This window comes from Gasterosteus aculeatus, chromosome 5 (genome assembly GCF_964276395.1).
Source record: "Gasterosteus aculeatus chromosome 5, fGasAcu3.hap1.1, whole genome shotgun sequence".
Classification (NCBI taxonomy): Eukaryota; Metazoa; Chordata; class Actinopteri; order Perciformes; family Gasterosteidae; genus Gasterosteus; species Gasterosteus aculeatus.
Window position 1 is genome coordinate 15,666,859 of NC_135692.1, and position 27,139 is coordinate 15,693,997.

General features: G+C 49.3%; 1 protein-coding gene across 2 annotated transcripts in view; it reads right to left on the minus strand.

Annotated features, from left to right (window-relative positions):
* LOC120819037 (SH3 and multiple ankyrin repeat domains protein 1) overlaps positions 1-26,344 on the minus strand; it is a 29,587-nt gene extending 3,243 nt beyond the window's left edge. The window contains exons 1-27 of one of the 2 annotated variants that reach the window (XM_040176027.2): positions 26,216-26,340; positions 20,101-20,166; positions 18,602-19,202; positions 15,885-16,088; positions 14,787-14,858; positions 14,591-14,699; positions 14,328-14,479; positions 13,710-13,877; positions 13,494-13,535; positions 13,003-13,119; positions 12,817-12,894; positions 12,627-12,693; positions 12,192-12,367; positions 11,928-12,058; positions 11,204-11,343; positions 10,900-11,013; positions 10,724-10,802; positions 6,267-6,349; positions 5,971-6,095; positions 5,085-5,220; positions 4,823-4,903; positions 4,605-4,613; positions 4,387-4,413; positions 4,235-4,291; positions 3,940-4,061; positions 3,304-3,427; positions 15-3,222 (exon numbers count right to left, since the gene is read on the minus strand). In XM_040176027.2, the coding sequence (XP_040031961.1) occupies positions 15-3,222; positions 3,304-3,427; positions 3,940-4,061; positions 4,235-4,291; positions 4,387-4,413; positions 4,605-4,613; positions 4,823-4,903; positions 5,085-5,220; positions 5,971-6,095; positions 6,267-6,349; positions 10,724-10,802; positions 10,900-11,013; positions 11,204-11,343; positions 11,928-12,058; positions 12,192-12,367; positions 12,627-12,693; positions 12,817-12,894; positions 13,003-13,119; positions 13,494-13,535; positions 13,710-13,877; positions 14,328-14,479; positions 14,591-14,699; positions 14,787-14,858; positions 15,885-16,088; positions 18,602-19,099 (6,119 nt within the window). In that variant the 5' untranslated portion in view covers positions 19,100-19,202; positions 20,101-20,166; positions 26,216-26,340. Of the gene's footprint in view, positions 1-14; positions 3,223-3,303; positions 3,428-3,939; positions 4,062-4,234; positions 4,292-4,386; positions 4,414-4,604; positions 4,614-4,822; positions 4,904-5,084; positions 5,221-5,970; positions 6,096-6,266; positions 6,350-10,723; positions 10,803-10,899; positions 11,014-11,203; positions 11,344-11,927; positions 12,059-12,191; positions 12,368-12,626; positions 12,694-12,816; positions 12,895-13,002; positions 13,120-13,493; positions 13,536-13,709; positions 13,878-14,327; positions 14,480-14,590; positions 14,700-14,786; positions 14,859-15,884; positions 16,089-18,601; positions 19,203-20,100; positions 20,167-26,215 lie in introns of both variants that reach the window. The other variant, XM_040176028.2, reaches the window with a different exon arrangement.
* Between the last annotated feature and the right edge of the window lie 795 nt (positions 26,345-27,139).

The window sequence follows — 27,139 nt, forward strand, 5'->3', positions numbered from 1 at the left end:
GAAAACCAACCAACCTGTGCATGGTGGGGGATTTTGGGATGTGGCTCCAGTCGTCCATGCTCTTCATGCCACTCATGTGTTGTAGCTTGGAGCTTAGCTCATTGATGATGCTCGCCTTCACGCCAGAAAGAGGTGAGTGAAGTCTGCGGCCCTCCAAAGCGATACCACCTCTCTGTACTCCTTCTCCGCTTTGCTCATGCTCCCCAACCTCAACCCAGTTCCCCGACCGGGTGTCTATCTGCCTTTCTAAGCAGGCGGCCAAAGTGGTGTTGAAGCCGTCCTCCATTTTGGATCGACTCTGCTTGCGCTTCCTTTCATCTTCAAATGCTCCATCTAGCCTGATTTCGTCCGGGTTGCTATGCCTGTGCAACTGTAAAGGAGCAGGGTTAGTGCTGTTCTGCCTACGTAGTGCAACAGGCGGGCACCTCCCTCCTCCCTCCTTGTGGTGAGTCATCCTAGGAAACACAGGGTTGGCCAGTTTGGTGCTGTGCAACTCAAACGTTTGTCCACCTGAGTAGGTCGTGCTGGGATCCTGATGCTCACTTCCTCTCTCTCCCTCCCCTCCTTGCCCATCAACTCCGATCCCTCCTCTCTCTCCTCTTGGCCCACTCAACCCTAGCATTTCTAAATGGTGGTCGCTACTGCTGTGGCTGTCCAGCTCCTCAATGCCTGAATCCACCACTGCATCTTGCCAGTCTCCGCTCTTCGGTATGACAGCAGGGTGGTGAGTATGGTCATTGGCTTTGCCCACAGCGCTGAGGCCAGCCTTGTGCCCGGCCATGGTCATACTGTGGTCAAAGGGTCCCAGTGAGGTCGTGGAGGAGGCGGCTGCGGCGGCTGTCATGGTAGTGGTAGCATAGGTCATGGTGGCTGTGAGGACTGCTGTGCCTCTATCCTGGGCCTCGATGTGACCCCCTACTGAGGGGTCGTTAGAACTGCTGTAATAGGTGTGAGAGTGAGACATGGGCTGGGGTCTGTGTAGTGAAGAGGCAGGCAAAGGTGCAGCGATGGTGGTAGTGGCGGACGGAGGGGGAAATATCTGCGGGGACGGATACGATGGGGAAAGAGCTGACTGCGTAAGGTTGGCCACCTCACTGTCGTAGGATGTAAGGCTGGAGGCAGTCGAGTCGCCAGCCTGTGCAGAGGGTTGGGGGGCATTTGAGGACTTGGTAGATGGTAGTGGGGGTGGTGGAGGTGGTGCAGCAGCAGCAGAGCGTGGACTCCGGTGTTGTTGATGCTGCTGAGGATACTCCTGGTCCCTTTCCTTCTTACCATTAGCAAACTCTAAAGGAGGGGGCAAGGGATCCGCAAAGACAAACTCATCATCTACATCTATTGAGGGAGCTGGTGGAGGTAAAACCATCAATCCTAGACCACCTGCACCTGCTCTTGCTTCTCCAATAGTTTTATGTGTCTGTGTAGGGGCTGTTGGGACAGTATACTGAGGGATGTAGCTGGTGTTGGGAGCGCTATCCATCTGCAGAAAGGAAGGTCTTCGAGGAGCGGTTTGAGCCGGCGGTGCAGGAGGCTGCGTGGGTGGAGCAGGTCGGCTGTCATACACCTCCGTTTCTCTTTCTCTTTCCCTCGGGCTCTGTGGGTAATGCTGTGTTGAATACTGACTGGTTCGGTCCTCTGAGAAGCGAACTCTGAGACCCTCCCTGGGTGCTCCCTCCTTTTCTCTTTCCATTCTCTCCCCACCTCCTCCTCCCAAACGTAATATCCTTGGTGACTGTGGCCGGCTGATAGATGCAGGAGAGGTGGTGGCGGTGGGGGAGCTTAGGTTGGTGGGTACAGGGGAAGTGTAGGCCGACTGTGTAGGGGTTGCAAAAAGCGAAGGAGTTGGGGTCTGAACAGGGGTAGGAAACGCCCCGACCGTGGACAGCTGCCGACCAAAGTGTCTCTCCTCTCTTCGTGTCCTTCGGTCATCTTTGAGGGCCCTTTCTCTTGCAGCTAGGGCCAGGCCAAGTGGAGACGAGGGGTCCAGAACTTTCCCTGTAAGTGGGTGGATGAAAGTGGTAGTGGCCTGGGTGCCATACATTGAGGGAGCTGACTTGGGCTGGCCATCCTGACCAAGAACAGGGGAAGAATATTCAGGCAGGCCAAAGGCTGGGGGCATGCTGCTCGAATAGTGGACGTAGCTGTCTCCTGAAAACATGCCCTCATCTATAGACTTGGAGGGCCGTAGACGAGGGGAGGGCACTTCCATTTGTATTCCCTGTAAAGGCTGAATTCTTGCCCCCAGCGCTCCTCCTCCCTCCGCTGCTCCACCCCCTGCCTCACCTTGAATGTCCTCTTCAGACGATAGGAAGAAAGAAGCACTCTTTCTTCTCATATCTCGGAAACGTTCTCTTTCTCTGCGAGCACCTCCTCCTCCGAAGGCCGTACCGTATGTTGACGTGTAGTCCAAGTTTTCCAAGTTTTGCTGCGAGGAAACGGAAGGGGCAACAGTTGATGAAGGCAAGGAAGTGGGCGTAGTGGGCTGAGGTGGCAGGGGGGTGAGTGGTGAGGGTAGACTGGTATTGGGGCTGTCTGAGGTTGTGTCTGCTGAGGTGTGGTTTTCAACATCCTGGGCCGGCTCAGCTTCCATGCTGCTACCCTGGCTGCTTCGCCCGCTGCTGCTGGTGGAGGGTGCTTTGACAATGATGGTGGGAATGGGGATGGAGCTCTTTTCTTTGGCTGCAACTCCTTTTCCTCGGTGCTGTCTCAACCCATCCTCCACTTTTGACTGTTTCATTAGAGCTCCTCGACCACCCCTCCTGGTTGTCCCCCTGCTAACCCCTCCACCTTGCTCCCGGTTGGCTGTATGCGGGTGATGTTGCGGTGCTTGTGGGGCCTTTGGCTTTGCACTTGTTGGCGGTGTAGCACTGCTGTAGCCTCTCCTTAACCCTTCTGTTTTGCCTCCACCTCTCCTAGGAGCCTCCGGCTGTCCTTCAGATTGTCTGCGGAGGGTGGGGACCATGCCTTGCTGGTTCATCCCACCAGGCCCTCCCCTCTCCCAGCCTGCTTGATTAGCATGGCCTGGCTGGGATTGGTAGTGGGCTTGAGATACGGGGGGTATTGGCATAGCAGACCCTCTCCCAGGATGAGGGCCTGCAGATAAAGGCGGTTCGGGAGCAGATGTGTTAGGGGGTGGTGGTATTTCCTCTGGTCCTGGCACTGACAGGCTGCGAGCCAGTTTCATAGCGGGTGGGTGTAGATACTGTCTTTCCTCCTCCGTGACACCTGTGAGAAAAAGAAGACAAAATTGCAAATGAAAAAGGAACTATTGAGCAGGCAGAAATCTTTTCATGACGATTGCATTACCAATAGATTTTTGACGTATCATGACCGCATGCTGAGTGTGGCCGGGTTGAAAATGAGCTTGGTTGTAGCCAAAGCCCGGTCCGGGCTGCACCATACTCACTGATGACTGATGCTCGTAGGGTTGCTTCAATTGCAAAAAAAAAACATTTTGAAAAGGGAGAGAAAAAGAATTTGAAAGGATAAAGGGAGTAAAGAAGGGAGTGGAAACATTAATAACACATAACAAAATCAAATTGATATTGACTGTCAAGCTGATATTACTATACCGCATAATGTAATACAGAAGTAGCAGTCAGTCAGAGTATTGGAGAACCAGGTAACAGAGCATGGATGCATGGACACAAACTGACTCACACTTAAATAAATGCTTTGCAGTGAATGGTCCATTGTGCCTAATTTGGTGCGGGAACAGCAGGAGAAAGTATATTGGAAAAAAAGATTTTTCTAGCATTAGTTCCTTCCATAACTAAATATTTGCTATATCATAAATAAGTGGAAAAACTCTGTAGTGTGTGAATCTGGCATGGAGAGGGATTCATAACTGTACAGCACATCTTAAAATCTTAAAAGTTAGCAGTGCCTGAAGTGTGGTAACGTCCACAATTAAGGCCATTTCCTTTCAATTCTCCACAGTACCTCATTCGAGACGTTGGGAACAATACTCTTGCTCCGGTCCCTCTTGCCTCCGTGACCCCTCTGGCCCTGGTTGTCTGATGTAATAGTGTGTTGGGCAGCAGCCAAGATTTCGTCCAGTTTATCTAAGACAAAGACCCAGCAGGGGCAGGGCAGGGCAAGAGAGGAATGTAGAGCGAAAGTGAGAAGGAACATCAAATAAAGGCAGAAACATAAAAAGAAGGATTCCCTCCCGTCCCCTCGGGGCTTAAAACACTCTTTCAAAGTTCTACAAGAGCGGTGAGCGTGATTTCTTTACTTAGTGCCATCTGATAGACGGTCCTCTTCTTGTCAGGACCAAGAGACGAGTCGTATTCTGTGAAAGAAGAGGGAGAAAGAGCTTCAAACAGGCTAACTTTTAATTAAAGCTAAGGGGCTGATTGGGGAGCGATGATCACGTCTGATATTCACCTGCTTTCTTTTTCCATGAAGACGCAGCTGACATAATTTGGGAGACAGAAATGATGTGTCACTACGAGTGCAGTGTGGTCACGTGTATTAGGTGGATTGCATGGTGGATGAGATACATACTCAGACACAGGTGATGGTGTGAATGCTTATGTGATGAGAGGAATGGGGACGGGGGACGGAAATGATAATGAGATCACACAAATCCGTGATCCTCCCACCTTTGTCCACTGTGCGCAGAAGCATATTTGGTTAAAAAAAACAAACAAACATTTTTTGACCAGAGAGCAGTATCATTTCACAACAATTGTAATTAGAACCTTTCTTCAAATGCATCAAGAGAAGACAAAACTTGTGGTCGTCTTTTTACATGCTCTTTCAAGACAAACCCTCTTCTTAATTATTTGCCTTCACTACTTTGTCCCATCGATCGCCTTACCCATGTCTTCCAGCTCTGATGTCATTGACTTGGAGCGAAGGGCAATGGCGGGAGGAGTCAGTCTTTTAGTCTGCTGCGGGGCTGCCAAGGGAAGCCAGCCAAATGCAGACTTAATGTTCAGTCATCTCGCGTAAACACGCAGTCAACATTTACAACCACATTGCAAAAGGCCTCAGAAAGGTGAAGTGAACACGCAATGAGCGCTATCTTCAAGCCGTAACCATGCGTTGGAAACGATGCGCGTGGAAAGTTTGACTCGTACCTCTCTTCCGAGCGGTGTCCTCCAGTTCAGGGTTTCGAGCGACCATCACGACTTTCACCATGAGGCTGTTGCCGCCCTGCCGGATCATGTTGACCACCTGCCTGTGGCCGACCTTCACCACATCCTGGCCGTTAACCTTACGGACACAACGGCACAGATGGGCCGAATGAAGAATGAGCTGATCCACTTTAATGGCAAAGAATAAATCACACGGTGGGTACAAGCGAGTGGAACTGAAACGCACTTTACAGAAGTACTCGTTGTCTTTAGGTGATGCAGCTTTCCCAAGTCTGAAATATGTTGTTTTCAAAGATTTTTCTTCAAACATCCACCATTTTTCAGGGTTTTTGGACGAGCACAGAAAGAAATTCAGTAAAACACAGTCACAAAGGCTTGGGCAGCTACACCAGTGACTCATGTTAAGTTGAATATTAATTAGCAGATCTGTCAGCGTTAATACTGGTTTGACACTGACAATTTTTATAACTGAATTTCTTTAATCAAATAACCCCCCCAAAAAATCTGCTGCCTGAACATGGATGTAAATATGAAAGGGCAACGGTCGTCAAGCTGGATGCTTTGAATGACGGCCCACGTTGCGAGTAAAAATAACTTTCTCAGTTAGGGGTTTTCTAAGGTGGGGTTGGCATAAATGTATTTTTTTTAATCACAATCGTTTTTGTCTTATTTCACAGAAATCCAATCTGCGCCCATAATCCTAGAAGCTACTTCATTTTCTGATGTGTCCACTTTTCTTCAGGCTCTTTTTGGTTTCCCACATTTCCCACAATAACGTCATTCATTCACATCCATTACTGAGAATACAACTTTCATTTAAAGTCAATTTAGTTTGAGGATTAGTCCAAAATGCATCTTGTCCATATACCTCGATGAGGAAATCTCCCATCCTCAGGCCGGCCCTCCAGGCCACCCCCCCCTCATCGACAGACTCCAGGTACTGCAGCGCGGGGAACGCTGGCGTTGGAGTGAACTCTTCTATGGGAGTCTGAGCTGCAGAGGACCGAAGATGACAAAAGGATGAGCATGAATGGACACAGATAAGAAGAAGAAGCATCTGAAAATGAAGAAGAACTACGGGGAAATAAAAAGAGGGAAAAAAGCATGTGAAATTCATAAAGGCAGAAAACATGATGTGCTGTAGATGTGGCTGAAGAGGCTCACCTTTGGCTCCTCTGAGCACAAAACCAAAGCCCTCATTGTCTTTCTTCTGTAGGAGCACGGTCTTCTCCTTAATGATGTAGTCACTTAGACAGAGTAAAGTAGTAAAGAGGAAAGGAGAAGAACGTTGAGAGAGACAGGGAGAAAAAGACAGATAATAGAAGGGAAACAGAGCTAGATGACTTCTATGGCAACATAGCGGAGTTCTTGTCATGCAAATAAAACATTTAGTGAATGAAAACAGTCACACTGCATCACGTCACGATATCACGCTGCAGCAAAAGAGGTTGGCTTGAGAATGTCATACAAAAAGGTGCTGTTGCACAAAGGGGTTGATGTCAGGGATGCAGTTAGTGTCACAATGGGAGGAAGTGTAAATGAGATGAAATTCCCCACTACGCACTAATCCGGCTAGAGCTGACGAGCACCGCGCTCGGAGGGGACGGCGCCTTAGAAAAACGCACACACACACACACACACACACACTTTGCGATAACGGGCAACTTCCAAATGCACCTAAATTGCTGCATTGGCTTTTAGTGTCTCTGGCAGCTTTATGGATACTGCTTTGTTTTACAGACTACTGGTCACACATTCCACATCAAACCACGGACCACGGGGCTACTGGACAGGCCTCTGATCCTCTTGCAGAAATGATCACAGATCTGAAGCGATCTGGAGCAGCTGTTTGAGCGAGCGCCTTTCGTTATTCTATCCCCGTCTTTTCTAGCCGAGTCGCTTTATGGCCCTTTCTCTAATAAAGTACTTGTTTTGAACGGACTGCACGCTGCCACACACAGCCACATCTCCCGACATCTCAATCCACCCCGGGTTGCGTTAGAGAGAGCAGAGCTGTATGATTTAGGAGGAATTCCAGATATTTCTTTCCCAGGCAGCTGATTTTAGTGTCAGTGTTTGCTCTTCAAGCTAAACCAAACCGACACTCCAGCTGAAATCAAATCAAAGGATTTGCTTTCCTACAATTGTCTTTATTTAGAGTAATATTTGGACGCCCAATAGTGCAGTAGTGCAGTTTTTTCCTTTTGACCTTCCACCTTTTAAATATAATTTTGGGGTGAATTGTGTTTGTGTTCACACGTCAACCTTCGTGAGAAGTAGGGAACACAAATAGTGTTTTGCAGCCGTGAATTGTCGGGCACTGCCTTCTCTTGGGCCTGAGACACATTCTAAATGACAATTATCCTCCGCTTCAGCCAAAAGACCCAAAACCGTGGTGCTAAATCCAACCACAACTGTCTGTAACCCAAACACACCCACTTGATGGTCTTCCTGACTATCAGCACCGCGGGAGGACTTGGCCACGTAACCTTAAAAAACACAAGGTAACATTTAAAAACGTCAACATCTTGATTTATTTCTAAATTAGAACTCTGGCAGAGGACCCCAGCACTCCGACTTCATTCTGCCTCCGCCACTCGTGAAACACCCGTGTGTATACGGCTCCAAAAATAACAAAAGCAGCAATAGAATATTCCACACCGCCTCTTACAGCGCGAAGCCAGCAAGGTTTGGTTTATTCCGGAGTGTGTGTTCAGAGCATGTGATGAGGTATCGCCGATCACGGAGGTACAGCAGAGTCACGAGCGCCGCGGGCCTGAAGATCCAGACTTCGACACCAAGTTGTAACTCTAGCGCCGAACAGACGATCGCTAGTTTTCCCCCCGACTGAGGTCCGTCCCTCGTGTGTTCTCCGTCGACGTTACTGTTTCGCCAACGCACGGCCGCCTTCCAGCCATCTGCTCCTCACACCTCGTTCCCTTTTCTCTCACCCTGTCCTCCACCATGCTTTCCCTCTCTGAGGATCAAAGTAGCAAAGAGTGGGCGGACCGATCCATCGGGCTCTTCATCCGTCCCTTCCTACAAAGGGGGACATGTGGCCTGCGTTGGTCCCCCAGGTGGTCTAAGTTGCGTTGCTGGCTCGCAGTAACACACCTGACTTTCTTCACATATTACAAAGCCCTTTAACTTGTACGTGCACCACATTGACCACTGTTGTCTGGGCAATTAGGGCCATAAAACCTGCAGAGTCCCCGGTTAATCCCCGTTGGCCCTGGAGGAGACACTCTCCTCTGAACGGGCTGCAATGAAGCTGTAAGCCTACTAGAGACCAGAGTTATTATGTTGCCTCCTGAGTCATCCTCTCTTCTACCCACAATTACTGAGGGGGGGGGGGGGGGGGGAGAGAAAAAGCCGCTTTTTAACCATTAACTCGCTGAATGTACCTGCAGATAAGACTGTCTGTGGGTTGGTGGGGGGGGGGGGGGTGTACACAAGCGAGACACACGATGGGTGTTAATGACACACACACGTGGTAGATAGATGGACATATACATAGATAAAGGTGCTCCCACAGCAAGCACAGCTGTGACATCTAAACGTGTACGTTTCATTCAGCGAGTATAGTCACATGCACGCGCACGCGAACGCAGATGCACACAGACGTGCACGGGGATGAGTGGCACCTCAAAATTAGAACTCGAAAGCAACTGACGGATCGCCCGCTTTCCACTTATTGACACATTTGCTTTCATCCTTGCGCTCGGACAAAAAAATTGCCTCCCGTTGGTCACGCTGGGAAGCATCAATGTTAACATGGGACGTGACGACACCATTCTTAAATTCTGAGCCGTCCCGGTGAATGAAAACAGATGTGCTAAAATGAAATGCCGACTCAAAGGGAATGAAACACACCCACGCCGTCTGACGGAAAGCATCGATACGTGCTCCCCTTTCATGCACTAACGCACACGCACGCATCATTCACAGGCACGGAAACAAACGGGCTGCACGGACTCCATTCAACGTCCCCTTCCGTACCACGGATATTCACGCACGAGGGAAAAATACACGTTTTAGACGCACGCACACACACACACACACACACACGCTGACTGGAAGACGCACACGCACAGAATACACAGCTTATCAGTCCATCTTTGAAAAAGCACGACCTCTCAATAGCATCATCTACCTCTCCCCTCTCTCCATTGTCCTCTCCTCACTTCCATAGCCAGCCAATGAATGAGGAAACAGCCGCTACCTGTAAATGAACCACACGCTCCTGTTTCTGGGGCCCAGTGACGGCCACGAAGAAGAGAGGGAGAGAGAGAGATCTCTCTCTTTGCAACCCCCCATTGCCATGTCCCCCCCCCCCCCCCCCCTCCACCTCCCTACCCCTCTCTTGCGCGCGCGCTCTCTCAACCTCCTCCCTCCTCCCTCCTCAGATCCTCCATCCTCCCGGTGTTCCAGCGAGAGCTCGGCCGGAGAGCACCGCGAGAGTGGAGGAGAAGAGGGAGGGAGGGAGAAGAGAATGAGAGAACGGCGTGATGGCCTCTGCACGCCGCGTACTTCAGACCAGAGGAAGACGGTGTGAATGGAAAGAGAGAGAAAACCCGAACGATTATCCCGACAGGGAGCGGCTGTGTGGAGCGTGTGCTCTGGTTGCATGGAGGAAGAGGGTTTGGCTGCAGAAAGGGGAGACGGATGGGGGTGTATTTGCAGCATGGGCATGCGGGAGGGGGGGGTATAAATGTAAGGCGACACAGAGGCGCAGCTGGAATTGCACATCGCAGATAACAGCGAACAGCTGATTCTCACCCTGGATTTACCCACACGCACATTTGCAAACTTTTGTGTGGCTCCCTCCTCTCCTCCAAAGCAGAGCTGTCATCACCGCGCAGGCTGAAAAACACCCTTCCTCTCTCTACGTCTCCCTGAAATAGCATTTGACATTCTCCCAAGTGCCCAGCTGCCGTGACGGAACAATGCCCCGGATCACCTTGCTCTTAATTGAGCGCCACTTCACCACCGCGAGTACACTTAACCAGCTCAGCACAGGTACTGTAACCCCACCGGGCTGCAGCTGCATTAGAGAGAACCCCAGGGGGTCCGTCTCACTGGCCCGAGGACCTAACCATCGCTCGGTGTCTCAGCCTCCTCGTGACTCATCAGCAGGATGATGTACATGCACACAGAGACGCGTTCAGATGCACACCAACTCCCAAACAAACACGCAGAGCTTCACAAAACACAGCTGCAGCTGCCCAGGGCTGAGAAGCACAGCCTCCCCCCCCCTCCCTCCCCTCCCTCCCTACCTTTCATTATGGCATTATTGTGTTCAGTGTAAACAAGCAGCCACAGACGGGAGGGAGGGCGGCATGTGGCTGGATATATCCCAGAGACAAGCGGAGCCAAAAAGGGGGCCGAGCTGGAAAACGACATGGCTGCTCTTTGTGCTTTCAGCGCTGACGTGTTTCGCACAGCGAAACAATGGAGAAGCGGCTGCTCACGGCGAGCAGAGAAACCAGACACGTGCACCTCAAAGCGTGTCGAACAACCGGATCACCTTAAACGGCCCCACAGCCGAACCGCATCGAGTCCACCCTCATTTCAGGGTCTGTTTTCTGAGGTCATGAGGGTTTCGCGGCGACGTTTCTCACCTGGGCCCGTCGGTGCCGTCGTAGGCTCCAACGGTGACGTTACGGAAGAGCTTCCTCTTGGCTTTCTCACTGCGCGTCTCTGCAAAGGCACACGCAGGCAAAACGGACACTCGATTTAAAAACAATGGTCAATGGTTGAGGAAAAAGGAAAAAAACTCCAACCAGTTTCGCGTTACCTGATCGATTGTCTTTGCCGAGAGCCGCCACCTCTTCCACGCAGTCCGATGGAAACCAGCCAGTGCGACCTTTCGCGGTTCCTTCCCAGTATCCTCCCTCGCCGACACTTAACACTGAGTCAGACGGATAAACAGATGGCGCAGAAAGATGGATATCATTTTATTTGGAAGTCGAGTCATGTGTCACAAACTCTTCCACTTGCACTCTTCCATTGTACAGCCCACTGAACATCCTGTCGGTTACAGTAGTTTAAAATGATGTCCGAGGCAGGTTTTTTCTTAGATTCCCATAATCCAACCTCACCTTTGACCCTGTCGCCTTTGTTAAGCGTGAGTTCTTTGTCTCCGCCGGCAGAGTGGCCACGCGTGGCCATGTAAACCCGCCCCGGCACCGCGCTGTACATGCGCTGCATCTGACCTCCTCCACCGCCCGCCGAGGAAGCCCTACAGGGGGAGAGAGAGGGAGAGAGAGGGAGAGAGAGAGAGAGAGAGGCCCTTTCAAAACCAAGAGATAAGAATGTGTTGCACACTGTGGAAAAAACAAGTGAGACAAAGTGGGACGACATGCAGCCTGTCGGCCTGTCCTTCGTCACGCAGTCAGCGGCTGAGTCACGCCAGCAGTAAGAATGCAAATGCAAATCGCATGTCGGACGTGTAGAAAGTGCAAACGCATGGGAATACGTTTGGCATTAACCGGGATTTTTTTTGGTATATTTGTAGCCACACTAGAAATGTTTGAAATGCCTTTGTGTTTAGTCCTCATGAGTCCTCAAGATGGTGAGCGTGGTCATTATTACAGCTGTGCTCATCGTCATGGTAATCACAGCTGTACGGCCTCACGGAGCCACTGGCGAGGCTGTAGACTCTGACGTGTAATGGCTTCCCTTTTAAAACGTATTTCAGGCAGTGATGAGCTCCTCTCTTTTCTCTCCATAACACACTTCAGATTTGTGAGATTCTTGTCCCTCACATGACAAATATATTCACCACCGCTTTCCCTCCCTTCATGTGTATTTTTCCCTCCTCACCCCTGTCGTCCCCTCGGCTGCCGGTGCCTCTCCTCGGTGTCGCTTTGGCCTCCTCTGCCCCGCGATGGGGAGCGGGTGCGGGACCGGGGGCTGCTGGAGCTCCTCATGGCGATGGAGGCCCTTCGTTGGCCCTGCAGGAACACACAAGTCCCACACGGACGGCAAGTCAAAGCTGATCCTGCGACCAACCTAAAGACACCAGCAAAGCTTGTCTATCATCACAAGATCAGCAGATCAGAGCATCCGCCCAACGGTCCTCAGTACCTGTCCCGGGGGGGGATTGGTCGCAGCCTTGTTGGCCGGGGCCAGGGGGTCGGACTGGGTCATGGAGTTATCGCTGTTAGCGCGCAGCAGGGGGTGGGCATGAAGTGAGGGGAGAGGCAGCGTGTGGGCGCTCTCTTTTCGCTTGGGTACATACTTTGGCGATTCCAAAAAGGGCACTGGAGATGGGAGGGGTGAAGGTCAACGGGTGAGGGGGTCAGAGGTGGCGAGTGAGAAGGAGTGAGGGAGGGCAGCGGGGGGGGGGGTTGATGTGACGGGATGAAGCGGAGGGAGGAACCAGGTAGATCGTTAGGGGTAAAGCGGGAGATCGTAAAGGCAAAACACACTGTAATTTCTGAAAGGTTCAAAGAGAATCAGGTGTGGAAGCGCAACACCGGACCGCCGCCTCAGACGGGAGCGTTCGGCGCCATCGCTTACCTACGTCGGCGTCCTTGTGGTTTTTGATGATTTCCCCGAGTTCAAAGTGACCGGACAAAACAGCCAGCTGCGAACGCAAACAAAACCAACATCTCATTAGTTTAGCTACTTAACTATTGATCATCCATTGCTGTTGTGTGTTGTGACACAACTGTTGTTCTGGTTTTGACTGACAGTCGGACCCCTTTACCTGAAAGGGGGTCTGACCCAGCTTGTTCTTTGCCTCCTTGTTTGCTCCCCTGTACAGCAGGACGCGCACACAGCTCTCCTGGTTGTTCGGAGAAGGAAAGCGATGCGTTAACACCTTCATTTGAGGACATCAATCGTAACTATGGCAATAATAGTTTCACGTCAGGGGATTTGTCTCCGTACTTGCCTTGTTGTACAGGGCAGAGATGTGAAGCGCCGTGTTCCCTGAGGCATTTAGAGAGGAGGTTTCCGCCCCGTAAAACAACAGATGCTCCAAGTGCTGCGCAAAACCGTTCTGGCAGGCCTTTATTAAGCCGAATTAAAAGGTACAGAAAGGTGACGAGTTAAAACGATGAGGGTGATTTCATTAATGAGAGTTTCGGCGGAATGCAATTAGGCAGAAACGGAGCGACGAAATCTATTTCAAAAGAGAAACATGCAGGATTGAAAGAAGGTAATGTCCACAATCCATATTTAGACCCGTAATTACTCTTACGTAAAATGCCATGACAACCAGCTAGCAGCACAAACACCAATTTACCAGAATGTCACACGCGATGAGACACAGTGACGCGGTAAGAAAGGCCGCTTGAGTTTATCTAAATGTTCCCCTCATGCCTTTCCTCTGTGCCCTATGACATGTCCGCGGGGACGATGAGATGTCGGGATGAAGACTACCTTATGTATCTCTTCCATTCCAAACTCCTCTTCATCCCTGAGCTGTGGACAGAGGGGGAGGAAGGGAGGAAGGAAGGAGAGAGAATGGAGGCACGGGTGAGGAAGGCTGAAACGAGTGCGAGAAGACACGCCGAGAGCGAGACGGAGGGCGACGGCGAGGGACATCGAGCGCAGAGATCAGACGGGGGGGGACATGCCGGTGTCCCCGCGGGTTACCTGATGGGACTCGTCCCAGCCGTTCTCGTCCCTGGTCCCCAGCCTGGCCCTGTAGTACAGCAGGGTCTCGCAGCAGGAGGTGTCGCCCCCGGTCAGCACGGTGTGGTACAGGGGGGTCAGGCCACAGCGGTCTTTGTAGTTTGGAGACGCTCCGAGGGACAAGAGGGCCTGGCGAAGGATCACAGAGGACGAGGACAGAGTCACTTGTGGATGAAGGTGGAACGGTCCGAGGTTCTGCTGCTGACCGTTGGGCGAATGAAAGTCACGTGAAGATGATGCCAGTGGCCCTCAAAGGCAAAATGCACTGTTCCCAATTGTGAGTGTAATGTTTGACGGAAAGTAACAACGTGAAACTAACCAATGGTTTCACGCCTAAAGCGTTGAGCATCTGTATAAACTTCTAACCACCTTTCTGTACAATGAACACCTGCATTTCATGCGGCATTTGCAATTTATTCACTCCTACACTCAGTTATTTGCATGTACGATGTGCATGTGACTGGCACTAAACAAGATGAATTCTTGTAATAATCATTCTATTCACTTTGTCGCACTATGAATATTGAAAGTACAGCACTTGTTTGCACCACACATGGGACTTTAATTCAAGGTTCTCACCACGAGCGCGGCGTGATTATGGGCCCGAACAGCTTTGTGCACCGGTGTGAAGCCGTCTCTGTTCCTGAAGTCCAGATGAGCGCCACCCAGGACCAGCAGTCGGATGCCCTCCATCGGCAGGCCGGACTGCACGGCCACGCACAGCGGGGTCTCTGACCCGCCGGAGGGGAAGAGCATTTTGTATCACAAACCCCGATACAACCATTGACTTGAAATAGAAGAATGAATCCAGTCAAAGGTGTTATTTTTCACAGGGAACTCACCTCCACTGTCGGGGTCTTGAAAATTTGAATCAAGACCTTTTTCGAGGACTTTTGCCATTTTCTCTATTGCTCCAGTCTGAATGTATTCGAGGAACTTCTTCAGACTGGCCTGAGAATGGCGGAAGAGGAGAGATGAAAACGTCTGACTAGAAACGAGGAGCCCCGGCGATATTCAATAGACACGAGCAAGAAATACCTTCGTGCTGAGTTTGGAGAGCGCCTTTTCATCCAGATTCGTCTGTTTATAAACTCTGGTTTTGTACCTAAACTGAGGACCAGAAAAACAGTGAAAACTGTGACTCATCGTCATCCTGCAACGCAGCTCGGTTGGATGATGAAATGGTGGAAAAAACAAAAATAGTTCTTACTTCAAAAGATGTTTTGAGAACTGAACTTAAAAAAAGTAGAGGATTTAAGTTTCTTGGGAAAAGCTTATTCAAATGTAGAGTAAGGCAGCATTGCAAATGCATCCATGTATATAACTGCATCTGCTAACCAGGTCAGTTTCCTTGTCACCATAGCAACAACTACACATCCACATAAAGCCATATATTTCATATCCTCTGACGTACATAAATAATAGCTGCGTATTTCAAGCATCCAGAGGTGTGTTTGGCCAGGAGCAAACCGGCCTCGTAGGTAATGCTGAGTTGATCTGAGAAGTGGCGGCGGTGACAGCAGGAAATAAACCTGCCCAGAGACCACGCACCGCCAACGCACACGCCATCACTCATGTGTCTGCGGATGCACTCATGGAGCAGCGAGATCCCGTCCTGCCCCCTGCAGCAGCAGTTCCTCATCTGGAACCTCTGCAAGAACCCAAACACTGGGAGCCAAACCCAGAGAGCAGGACGCTTCCCGGCCCCACCCAGCGCACCAACATCTACAGCCGCTGCACCACCAGGGGGCGCTGTCAGACAGTCCTATCGCTGCGTGACAAAATCACACTGACGTCACCACAGCCCACTTCCCTAAACTGGAGGAATGTAACACGATTGGGTGGTTACGTAAAGAGCAGAATGCAATTAAGTCAGCGGATGTAACATTTGTCGTGGTGAACGCGGGAATTCTAATAAAACAGAGTAATTTGTCTGCAATTGCATCAAACAAGAGACGGATGAAAGATGCACACGAGGATGCTGTTGTTCAGAAGTCTCCAAAACAGCATTTATATTCCGAGGGGAATACAATTGAACAGTATCATTTAGGGGATGTTTGTGCTTCGTGGATACTTGAACACACAACCCCAGTTAATGTCAAATCCCGTATGGTCCCACTACTCCCCCCTCCATACCTCCAGGTAGGGCACCCCTTTCTCAAAGGTCTGCGAGTAGTCTCGCAGGAGCCGCTCCTCCTCCAGGAACTTGGCGTCCCGTCCGTCTCCAGCCGGCTGGAAGAGGCCGTAGTTGTAGACGTCCCACAGCGACTCGCTGAGGGAGGAGATGATCTCCTGCTTGGCGCTCCACACCATGCAGTCCTGGTCGAACTGGAGGCACCTCTGAAGAGCAGAGAGGTCAGCTAATGCGTCTCAGCGTACATTTGCAGTAAATGCATGATCAATGGGAAATATTTGGGTCTGGGCAATAAAACAAAAGGAGGCTCGGCGCTAAAATGCCTTTCAGTCCACAGACGTGTCAATGTATTTCAGGCAGGAACACGTTCTTTGAGACATTAGTCAAGACTTCACAGGAGTCCCTATATTTAGTCAGCTTGGTTTAATGGCGAGCCACTGGAATTTGATCATTGCTGATTAATAATGTAGCATGACTGTTTTAACGTCAGTTGGGGAATGATGGATGCATGAGAATGTGACATGTGCAGACTATAAACGCATGACTCTAAATAATGAATCGTCTGTCAAATCCATTGAAACTCAATGACTTATGCTGTCCTTATATCCCGATATGTGGCGGCGGCGGCGGCACATATCGGGGGAGTAGAGAGGGTGTGCCGGGAACCGTAAGGTCGGCGGTTTCGAACCCTGGCTGCTGTGTCCCTGAGCAAGACACCCGACCCCCTAATTGCTCCCGGGCAAAATGTAAACCATGGGTTGAAAATACAATGTCGCTTTGGATAAAAGCGTCAGCTAAATGTAATATGAAGGTCAATTTTAATTTCACATCCCTTTTTCTCTTCACACCCAATCCAGAATTACCGATTCTATAAAGGGATAAATATTTCCCTTTGTGCTTTTCTTTCACTTTGATCTCTCTGTACTGTCCGATTGGCCCTTCAGTCCAGAGGGGGAAAGAACAAACTAGCTTGTAGAGAGGAGCTCATCTCTTACTACACCCCTCTGGGTGTATCATGCGTATGCACTAGTCCTAACCAGATTTCACGGTGATTCGTGCAGCACTGTCCATTTCCTCATATTATTACATTTCCTTGGATTTCCACAGGGGGGGGGGGGGGGGGCGTCTCTTTTGTCCTTTCCTTATTCAACTCTGGAGCCGGAGGGCACAGGTGACCTGGAGCGGGTCCGTAACACCAGGGCCTGAGAGGTCTGAGTGAGATGTTTGCATCCCTGCCATTGTTCCCTCTCAGAGAACTGTAAATAAAAATTGCACAGCTCAGCACACTTTCATGTCCCCTCCGCCGCTCCCCCTCGCTGGGCTGCACTATTTGATGGTGTAGCCAACTCTATTGGCATGGCAACCGCTTCATTAGTGAAGGCAGGCACCCGTTGCCGTGGCAATGGCTTGGTGGTCCCCGGGAGGTAAACCACACGAAGGGGGGTATGCGAGCGTATGTGTGCATGCTTATAAGTGAGTTGTGTGTTTTTCATGGATGTAAATTGTGCAGCGTTGTGTGTTGTGCGGCACAGAGAGTGTGTGTGTGTGAAAGAGAGAGAGAGAACAGATAATCTATGGGAGAGAAGTTCAATGTACACTGTATATTGCTCTGACCACGTTTAGACTGAAAACTTTTATGTTCTGCTTCGCCTTCTGCTAAATTTGACCTACATTGCACGTTTAACCTCTGCCTTTAATCAAACAATTTTAATGAGATTTTAATTTATAATTTTATTTGCTGTTTTTAATTGTCTTTTAATTCCTGCATTTTATTTCGCTTTATTGTATGAAATGTTATGATGTGAAGCACTCTGAGTCTGCCTTGTGTATGAAAAGCGCTATACAAATAAAATTGCCTTGCCTTGCCTATATTAAAGTATTCATTCTGATAGATGCCTTCACATATTCGTTCCTTCCCGGCGTCACTCACTTCCCAGCTCTCCCTAAACTCATTAAAACCTATGAGATAATTAGCAATCACTGTTGTATTGAGGGCAGATATTAGCCGGCATGTGGAACAGTCGACATGTTTGGGGAGTTGGAAATGGAGAAAGGCAGATTAGGGGCGACGGGGTTACAGCGGGGCATCATTTTCACCTGGATAATGCGTGTGTTCAATTCTCACCTGGCGCCGCTGTACAGCGGAGGGAGATCCTGTTAAGTGCGAGTTGACTAACTTCCGTTCTGGAAACTAATTAAGACCTCAGCTGACCCAAGGGAGATGCTCACATGGTGTTGAGCAAATATTACAAGCAAGCTACTATTGTGGCTCCAGTTCCCCTGAGTTCTGCTCAGTGACACATTTGAAACTGAGAGTGTAGATGTCAGCAAACGTGTATTTTGGGCCGTATGTAGACAAAGATCAGAATCACAAATGGTAAATGCTGTATTACCTGAACATTGCAAAGTTGCCCACGCTATTCTTCTTCTATTGCGTTTGTTGAATTACACCCATCCATGTTACTCCCTATATGCTCAAACTACTTCCTCGTTGGGAAGGAAGACTTCTCCTTCAATAGATAACTAGACTTTGTGTTTGATCGAGCGTGAGAATATATAAATATATTTTCTTCAATTTAATTTCCTCACAAATTGCAGATGTGAGGAGCTAAACTTTGCCACATGAGGCTTTCTGGTCACAACCTCATGATAGGGGTCAATTGTTTCACGTGTAGGTGTCTCTTTTTTCACAGTTGCTTGGATGAGAACGTGCACCTACTGTTTGTTTGATGTCAGGAATTCCTATGCGGAAGATCATCATGGTGGGGAAGGAGTCCTCCATGGGCGCCACTGTGGTCATGCTGCGCTCCATGAGAGCTCGTCTCTTCTGCACGGCGTTCGGGCCGGCCTGATGAGTGTGCTGATTGGCTGCGACGGGATAATTCTGTTGCTTATTGGCCGGTTGATGATGTAGCGGGCCTTGATTGGGCAGGTGTGCGATACCACGGCTGCCCAGGTGGCCCGGCCTCGGCGGCCGGTCTGCTCTCTGTCTACCGACCACGATGGCCGCCGGTTTCACCACTTCCCCGCGTTTCCCTTCCCAGGATTGCCGTCCGCCCGTCATTTCCTTCTCCTCCAGATCATCTAGCTCTCCGTTCTCCGCGTCAGGTCCGTCTTCCCCTCCCGTGTTCTCTCTCCCCTGCTCCTCTTCCTCCTCCTCATCCTCCCCATCTCTGTCATCCTGGCCGGGATAAAAGCGCTGGTTATTTCCCAGCATGCTTTGCTGTGCGGGTGTCACTGCAGAGAGGGCTGAGTGACATAGCTGTCATGGAGACAAAACACGGCTATCCCATGAGACCGGCTTCGTCCTTAGAAACATGCTGTGGGAAACAGGCAGAGAAGGACGCAAGGTCATTTAACTTCTTACACTGATAAAGTGAATTCAGCTAAATTAGTGATGTAAAAAGACACGTGCAAGAATAGAAAAATTGGCCACTGGCAATGCTAATAAGTCCACATGTGTGAATGAGCACACTGCTGGTCCACATTTTCCATTTAGCCACTGGGAATGCATCGGGGACATGCAGGCTGATGAGAGACGGGCTATATTTAAAATCTGTAAATCACAGGTTCTTTGCAGAAGAGTTTGATATGAAATGTGTCTTCACATGAGGTCAAGATCATTGCTACTTTGTGGAGATGGAGCTGACCTGCTGCATGTCTGAGGCGCAACCCAGGGCTAACCGCTAAACGTGAGCTCCTTAAAGGAAAACTCCACCCTCACGTACCTGCACAGTGTCGCGCGTCACGTCCACAAGCACGACGTGCATCATCACGACCCTAAAAGGGCCTCAGGGTGGATTTTTGCTTTAAGACTGTGTCATTGCTCCTGTGGTTTTCAGATTTGGCATAATGGCGCCTCCATAGGCCCTGTCCTGGTTTTCGGGGGTCTTGGTCTATAGGGGCTTTGCCATCATGCAGATCTGGACCACTGCCAACTTAATAATGACGGTGAATGACGCAGGGAATCTCCCGCTATCTCATTGGCAGCCGGGTGCTCTGAATATCGTATGATTTGGGAGCCTGAAATAGATGCGTATCGGGACAGATGGAACTCAATAAAATATCAAATGGAATTAGGAAGCAGACAAAATATTTCAATGACAGATCAGCAACATGCAGACACTTAAAGAGTCGATCCGTTTTTAGTAAAATAGGTAGAAAACATGGTGCTGATGAAGGTTAAAGGGCGTGATCGGCGACTATTGACTTATCAACCTCTATTGCGGTCTCTCTATTGGTGACCAGGGACATCGACAGGTGTCTGGCACAGCTTACAGTTGCCTGTAATTGACATAGATAATAATATAGAGATGAAGAAGCCAGCCAGTTTGTCAGAGACCATGTTGACATGACTGTAACAGGAGGAGAGCCTGTGTCTCTTGGCTGGTCCGTTGTGGTTGGAGATGCACATCCTTGGAACGGATAGGTGTCAGAATCAAGCCCAAGGTTTTGGCTTTGGGTTGAGGCAATATTTGTGGCTTTTGACTCCTGTGCAGCGTTTCAAATGAAAGCAAATATTTGAGAAAAGTCGAAAAAGTTTAAAATTGAACTTGCAGACATGTTTCCTGTACTGTTTTTCCTCTTGAGACCTCCCTGATTTATCCTGTGAACCCAACGCGCTGTGGACACCTTGACCCTCAGGTGTAGTAACGTTTAGGCTGAATTTGTAGGAAATATAGGTTTTTTTAAGCAAAGAGATGACCTAGATATTGCTCAGTACATCTATAAAACCCGTCTAGAGCCTGCACATATGTGCTAATATGGTTTGTTTAATGCAATGGAACGATATGCATTACAAGAACCATTTTCTAAATAGCATAATTCAGTCAGCGGTGTTGGATTGACGGCGGTAGATCGGATGCGATGCGTACGTAGTGTGCGAAACACTCCAACCATGGTGTGTTTATGTCTCACTCGTCTGCTAGTTTCTGGGCAAAAGTGCAACACCACCGAGGGATGAGATGCTGCGAGAGTGACATGACGAGATAAGTCACGCGCCGCAGAAGGAGCGGAAAGCCGAAGGAAGGAAATGGTGACCACTTGAGAATAAAGTGTCTAACCACTTATCACACAAAGTGGTTTGATTGATGACTCCCAAATGTTTTTGAGAAAGCGTGTGGCTGGCTAACTAAACTTTTATTCATGGAGATGCTGCCAGCACTGGCAGCATGTGTGAGGGTCTCGGTGCCCATCAATAGCCATGCGTGAGGTCCGCAACGGTCGGCGTTCCTGGCTCACCACGCAGCCCCCACCTGGCCGCTCCTTTGGACGTGCGATTCACAATCAGGCCGAAAACATCACTTAAGAACCGAACAAAAGGTTTCGCAGATTGACGCTATCATTCAAGTACACCAGGAGGGAACAGAGGAGGTTGATTTACGAACAAAGACTCATCAAATATGGAACATCGAGTCCGCGCCAGACAAGATGAGGAAGTCAAAGACGGGCGGAGAGAAGACGGGAGCCAAATAGTTGGGATGTAAAGGCGAAAGGGGGAAATGCACGGGAGGGAAACACGAAGGGAGTTGTCGTTTTGCATAAAGCGGAGTAATCACATTGAGAGGAGTAAAGGTGTGGGGGAGGGAAGGGAGGGTGGGGAGGGGGGGAGGCGGCCGTGACTGGAAGAGCAATGAGAGCGAGTGCAGGGAACTGAGCCGAGATCGGCGGAGATGTGAGGACAGCGGCGCGATGGAGGAGGGTCGCGTTCGAAGTGCAACTCGTCAGGACGGCCTTCCCCCGTCACGGCACTCCTCCGCCCGGGCCGCCCGGCTCCGCGGCCCCCGAGCTGGTGGGTCAGCGCTTTCTTTCTCACGGGGGAGCGTCGGTGGCAGAGAGGAGGGCATTAAACTCTAGACCTTCTGCAGCTTCTCTCAGAAAAAGTCTTTGTTTCTTTATTTCATCCGTTCATTCTAAAGATTGTAAAGAGGCAACGGTGGCGCAGATAAAAAAAAGATAAAAAGAAAAGATCCTCCTTTGATTTCTCCATTTTGTCGTACGCTTGTTCTTTTCCCCTGACCTCATGTGCTCCTGTCTCAAACCGAGGAGAGAACGGGGGACATCTGGAGATCTCAGGAGTTGGCGAGTCCGTCTCCCCGTGGGAAACGGACAGCAGCTTGACTTCTGACGATCTGAAGCCACGCGGAGGCTCACAGAGAGGATTCCAGCGGATTTGGGGGCTCACAGACAGAAAGGAAACGGAGTGAGAGGAAGATGAACAATCAGACACTGATACAATCAGGATAACGAGGACGGATTCCCTCCTTGAGCACCTGGAAGGCGAAGATGGATGCAGAGGTTTGCAGAGAGGGATCAGCGACGTCTCTCGTCTCTACTCGTCTTTGCTGAGATCTTTTCTGCACATCTTGCTTCATGCAAAGCCGCAATGATGGATTTGCCCTGAAAGGTTCCTTGTGAGCAAAACATTACGCAGCACTTTTTTAATGGGATTAGTCAAACTAATTGCAATGTGAACTTCCTTCTGTTTACATAAAGCCACTAGTTTGCTGTGATATCCGGTGTTGCTGTTTGAAGTACAAAGACCTCATGGACAGTTCAACTCACATTTCATCTTTTTGTCTCTCTCTCTTCATCTCACTCGACCACTTACTCTCTCCCTATGTAGGACAGAGCATGCGTATAGATATATTTTCAGTGTATCGGTCCCCGGAAAGTAGAATTGGAGACCATCCAAGGAACAGATTGTCCCACTTTTACGTCCTGCGAAAGTGGAGCAGCCAAGTTCTGTCCTCTATATCTCCGTCTCTCTTTCATTGGGGCCTCCACCCTTCAGCCTCCTTCACACCGCCAGTGACGAGGAACACGGGATGGATGGGATGAGTCACCAAACTGGGGTGGGGGGGGGGGTGGGAGAGGGCTCTGTTTTATGTGAATCGCTGGCCATCAGGTCTGAGGGTGGTGCTCTGACGTAGCAGACAAAGTGGGAGGGGCTAAGCAGGGGATGGATGCCCTACCGTACACAGCATTGGATTCTCCAAAACAAACAGAAGCCTGATAGTCAATCGCATAACTTTGTGTTTATCAAGTGAAAAAATGTAAAAGGTGACCCTGCAAATCATAAATTAATAGAACGATTAAAATGATAAATACATTCAAACCAGTCAGCTCGGTCGGTGGTCTCGTGTAGCTCAAAGTGGGCTCTTTCCCCTCAGACTGGAGAGAAGTGGGTCAGGGTGAAGCGGACGCTGAGGGCCTCGCTGGGGCTAAACTTGGACGGGTGGGCTGGGAGCGTACGCCCCCCCCCCCCCCCGCCCCCCGCGCAACATCCCAGACGGCCCCCTTCCCGTAAATATTGTTTGATACGGTTGCTGCTTTGTCCCACAGCACAACAGGAACTCAAGTCCCCAGATCTAGTTTTGTGTTTGAACATCTACCCGTTGCTGCAATGCCGTCCGTGAGTAAAATACCTGATTTCACGCGGCGTCACTTCTCCTTCCACTCTCCTTTACGTGATATGACAGGAAGTGCGTTAAAATGTCGTTAAGAAACAAAATAAACGAGGAGGAAAGCGCCGATCCAGAGGAAAAACCTTTCAAATGAAAGCGACCATCTTTACAGTTCCTGTTCTAACTTTTTATTCGTGTCCTCGGGGCCTCAAACACAATGAAAGCAGGTCAGACAGTCGCACACACGGTGATGAGCGGCGCGGTTTCGGTGGAATTTATGGCAGATCAACAGCCGCAATCAGTCTGTCCGTCAGTGACAGTTTCACTTACCTTGCACGTCCAGTGACACAGAAGGTGACGACGAGAGACAAAAGTCAACAAGACACTGATGAAATCTGTTAGACGTGGCCGACAAAGTGAGCAGCGGGTGGACGGCTGTCAGGCCGCATCACGGTCAGTCCACCTCCCATGTAATGGGGTGTGATTGGCTTTAAAGACAGGAAGCCCGGTCACTCTCAGCTTTATGCTCTACGAGAACTTAGAAGGGAAAAGAGAGTGTAAAGAAACCCCTGAAATGAATCCAGTATTTGGTATCAAACGCGACCATCACCGGTTTGGGGAGTATTAAATGTGCCGTTTCCATCAGAGAGATTGGGATATCTTTACAACTGCTCGGGACTCCAATCAGATTTTAATTACCTTCTTACGACACTGAATTGAGGCCAGGATTCACCAGCTGGAGGGGCGTCTGACCCCGCTGGCCGCAAACAGGCCGCTCAGCAGCCGGAAGGCTGGACGGCGAGGTTAATTGCAGCCGAGGTTAACTCGTGTTTTCAGGCCGCGGGATTCTCCCCCCGCGGGTTCAAAGGCCTGCAAAATGTTTCCTTTAATCGGTGCGATCTGAAAATCCAGTCGTTCCTTTCTGAGCCATCTTTGCCAGAGTGGACTTGAAGTTTCCTCAGTTCTCCATAACGGGAGATGTGTCGCCGTTTCCATGGCTTAGAGCAATCCTCCACGTGGTTCCCCTGGGGCAAATCTCCCTGTACGTGAAAAGGCGCCGGAGTCTGAGGGGTAACAGCTCTTCCCTCCCGCTTCCTCTTAATGAGCACAACAATACGACTGTCAGCGCCACAAATAACAATTACACCGTCATCGCGAATCATATTAGATGGTTTTATGTGAACGTTTTCTCTAATATGACTTTAAATGTCAGGACCAAGATGGTCCAAGGTGGCGTTTCTTTGCAGTGTGGGTCCTTGGATTAAATGCTAATGTGTGTGTGTGTGAGAGAGAGACTGGAATGGGTTCATTGTTTTCTGTCCCAGTATAATACCCCCATGGGACTGATTTATTTTCTTGTGGGTTTTTGCACCTCTGCTTCACAGTCAGATACTTGCAGCTAATCACGTCTAACTGCTCTCCTCCACAGCAGGGCGCCGTCGCCGAAAATGTTCCCTCAGCACGACCTGCGATCTCCCCATACCGGACCCCCGGAGGATTACTGGGCCACACAGCATCCTCACATCTGCTACCGCCACCGGCCCGCGTGTCGGGGGACGGGGGGGGGAAATAAGTGGGCAGTAATGGTGGAATGAAGAGGGACACACACACATCTCCACTGACGAAGCCGGCTTCCTGGCCAATTCAGTCTAATTCATGTCTTTATTCCTTGCCCTCCATTGTCAGAGTCTTTTGGGATTACACACACATTACTATAATCACTCAGTGGTCCCTCTTTGATAACGTCGCCTGATGTTCTTTGTTCAAACGTGATCAATTGTTCCGTGTTTCTTAGGAAGCCATTAATCTCGGTGTGCCCACTTGGCTTTAAATTGCCTGCCTTCCTTTCCTCCCTTTTCCAAATGAATTCCCGCAGGTTCACTTCGCCAATATAAAGATAAACTTCTAAAGCCAGCAATGCTTGTTGTGCATTACTGTGCGGGGAAGGTCTTAGGAGGCTGTGCAAAGTCAATTATGTTGCATCTAAAGGATGAAAGTGCTGAGAGCTGAGCTGTGTGTGTGTGTGTGTGTGTGTGTGTTATCTGTGGTCCTTAGAGGGTTTCCACCTTTCCACCAGCCGACACCATTAATACTGCCAACAGGTAACAATTTTGACAAGTCGCAGCTATACAGAGCTGTGTGAAATGTGGGTGTTGGTGAGCTCTCGTTTGGTCCCATTAAATGTAATACAAGGCTGCAAGTGTCTGGAGGGTAATAATACAGGAAGGACATAAATGGCACCGGCTTTATATGAGCACAATTAGCGTTGTTGCTTTCTCCTCACTCACAGGGGGATTTCTACCTTATTCCGTCCACATCAATTATACCCAAATTAATTCGGTGCATATATCACTGTGAAACAACAGTTCATAACCTACTTTGTAACTGTGTTGTAAATACTGCAACGCACACTTCTGATTCATAATGAACATGGAATAAACTAGATGAAACAGGGTCTTTAGTCACAGGGGATTCAATTATGGCCACAAAGCAGGATTCAGCAAGAAAGGCTCATTTAGTGAAAGGAACTTTTCTACCATCACTGCCCTCCAGTAAAGAACGGCAACGAGGCAACGAGCCTCACAGTTAGTGTCCCCTAGATGTGTCTTTTTATAATAACAAATGACCTCCGACTGATGTACATAACCTGCATTACAGCTGCTTCATGCTGAGCGTGAAGCACAGCAGCAGAGCTCTCTCATCAGACTTAAAGCGGTTCTGATATGAGAAATTACTCTTTTCTTTGAAGGCTTGGTTGTTCTTTCGCTGTCCCACTTTGCTCTTCTCGCCCAGCTACATAATACTGAGGAATCAGACCTCACAGGACAGTTACATTTCTGCAGTTTTGGTATTTTGTACACTTTGCATTCATTGGTTTAGAGATACACACGTTAGTAGAGTATGAATAAACAAGAGAAAGTAAATACCTTTTAGTCTGCAGTTCAGGCTGTGCGGCTCTGCGTTGTATCCGCAGTGACCTCCTTCACAAGAAAGAGAGTAAAAAAAAGAGCCGGGATGAGAAAAATCAGTGAAAGATCCAGATGATGAAATATAGATGAGGAGAAACACGGAAAAGTGATTTGCTTTTTATCTTCAGCAAAATCACATTTTCACGGCTGCTGGTCTTTAAATGTGCATCGCTGTGAGGCAGCCGAGCCATTGCATTGTGCAGCCCGTCTTTCACACACACACACACACACACACACACACACACACACACACACACACACACATTTCACCTACTCTGTGCCCAGCAGAGAGCGCTCTCTCTCTCTCACTTCAATCTAAGATCTCTCTCCTTCTCCTCTTTATACTTTCACTGTGTTACATCTGTCAGTCCTTCTTTAAGCCTTTAAAAAAATATATATCCGGGTTCTCTTCTATTAAATTATCCCCATGTTTCTCCTCATCTCCGCAGATGTTACCTGTATTCAAGAAACTCGGCTACATCCCTGATTGATCTGTCAGATGAATTAGAACTGGAAAACAAGGGCGAGGGTGTGTAATAATTATTAAAGATATGAATGTACCAGAGAATGTGTTTTGACAGTTTGAAGTATTTGTCATTTGGGCCATACAAAATACAAAATGAAATGAATAGTATCATGTATAGGAATTTGTTTGTAATGATTCTTATGCTCATTAAATTGTTAGAATCTTTACACAGGAGGGTAATACAACAGAAAGTGTTTTCCTAAAGCCGACTGGGGAACATTTGCTGCATGACGCCATGCGATGACGTTTGGTTTGAGGCTGATGTGGACAGCTGCGCGAGGGTTGTATCCTCTCTGCTTTCTTCTTCTGCATCAACATGCATTCCAAGGAGTTAAATAGGGAAAAAGAAAATGGTG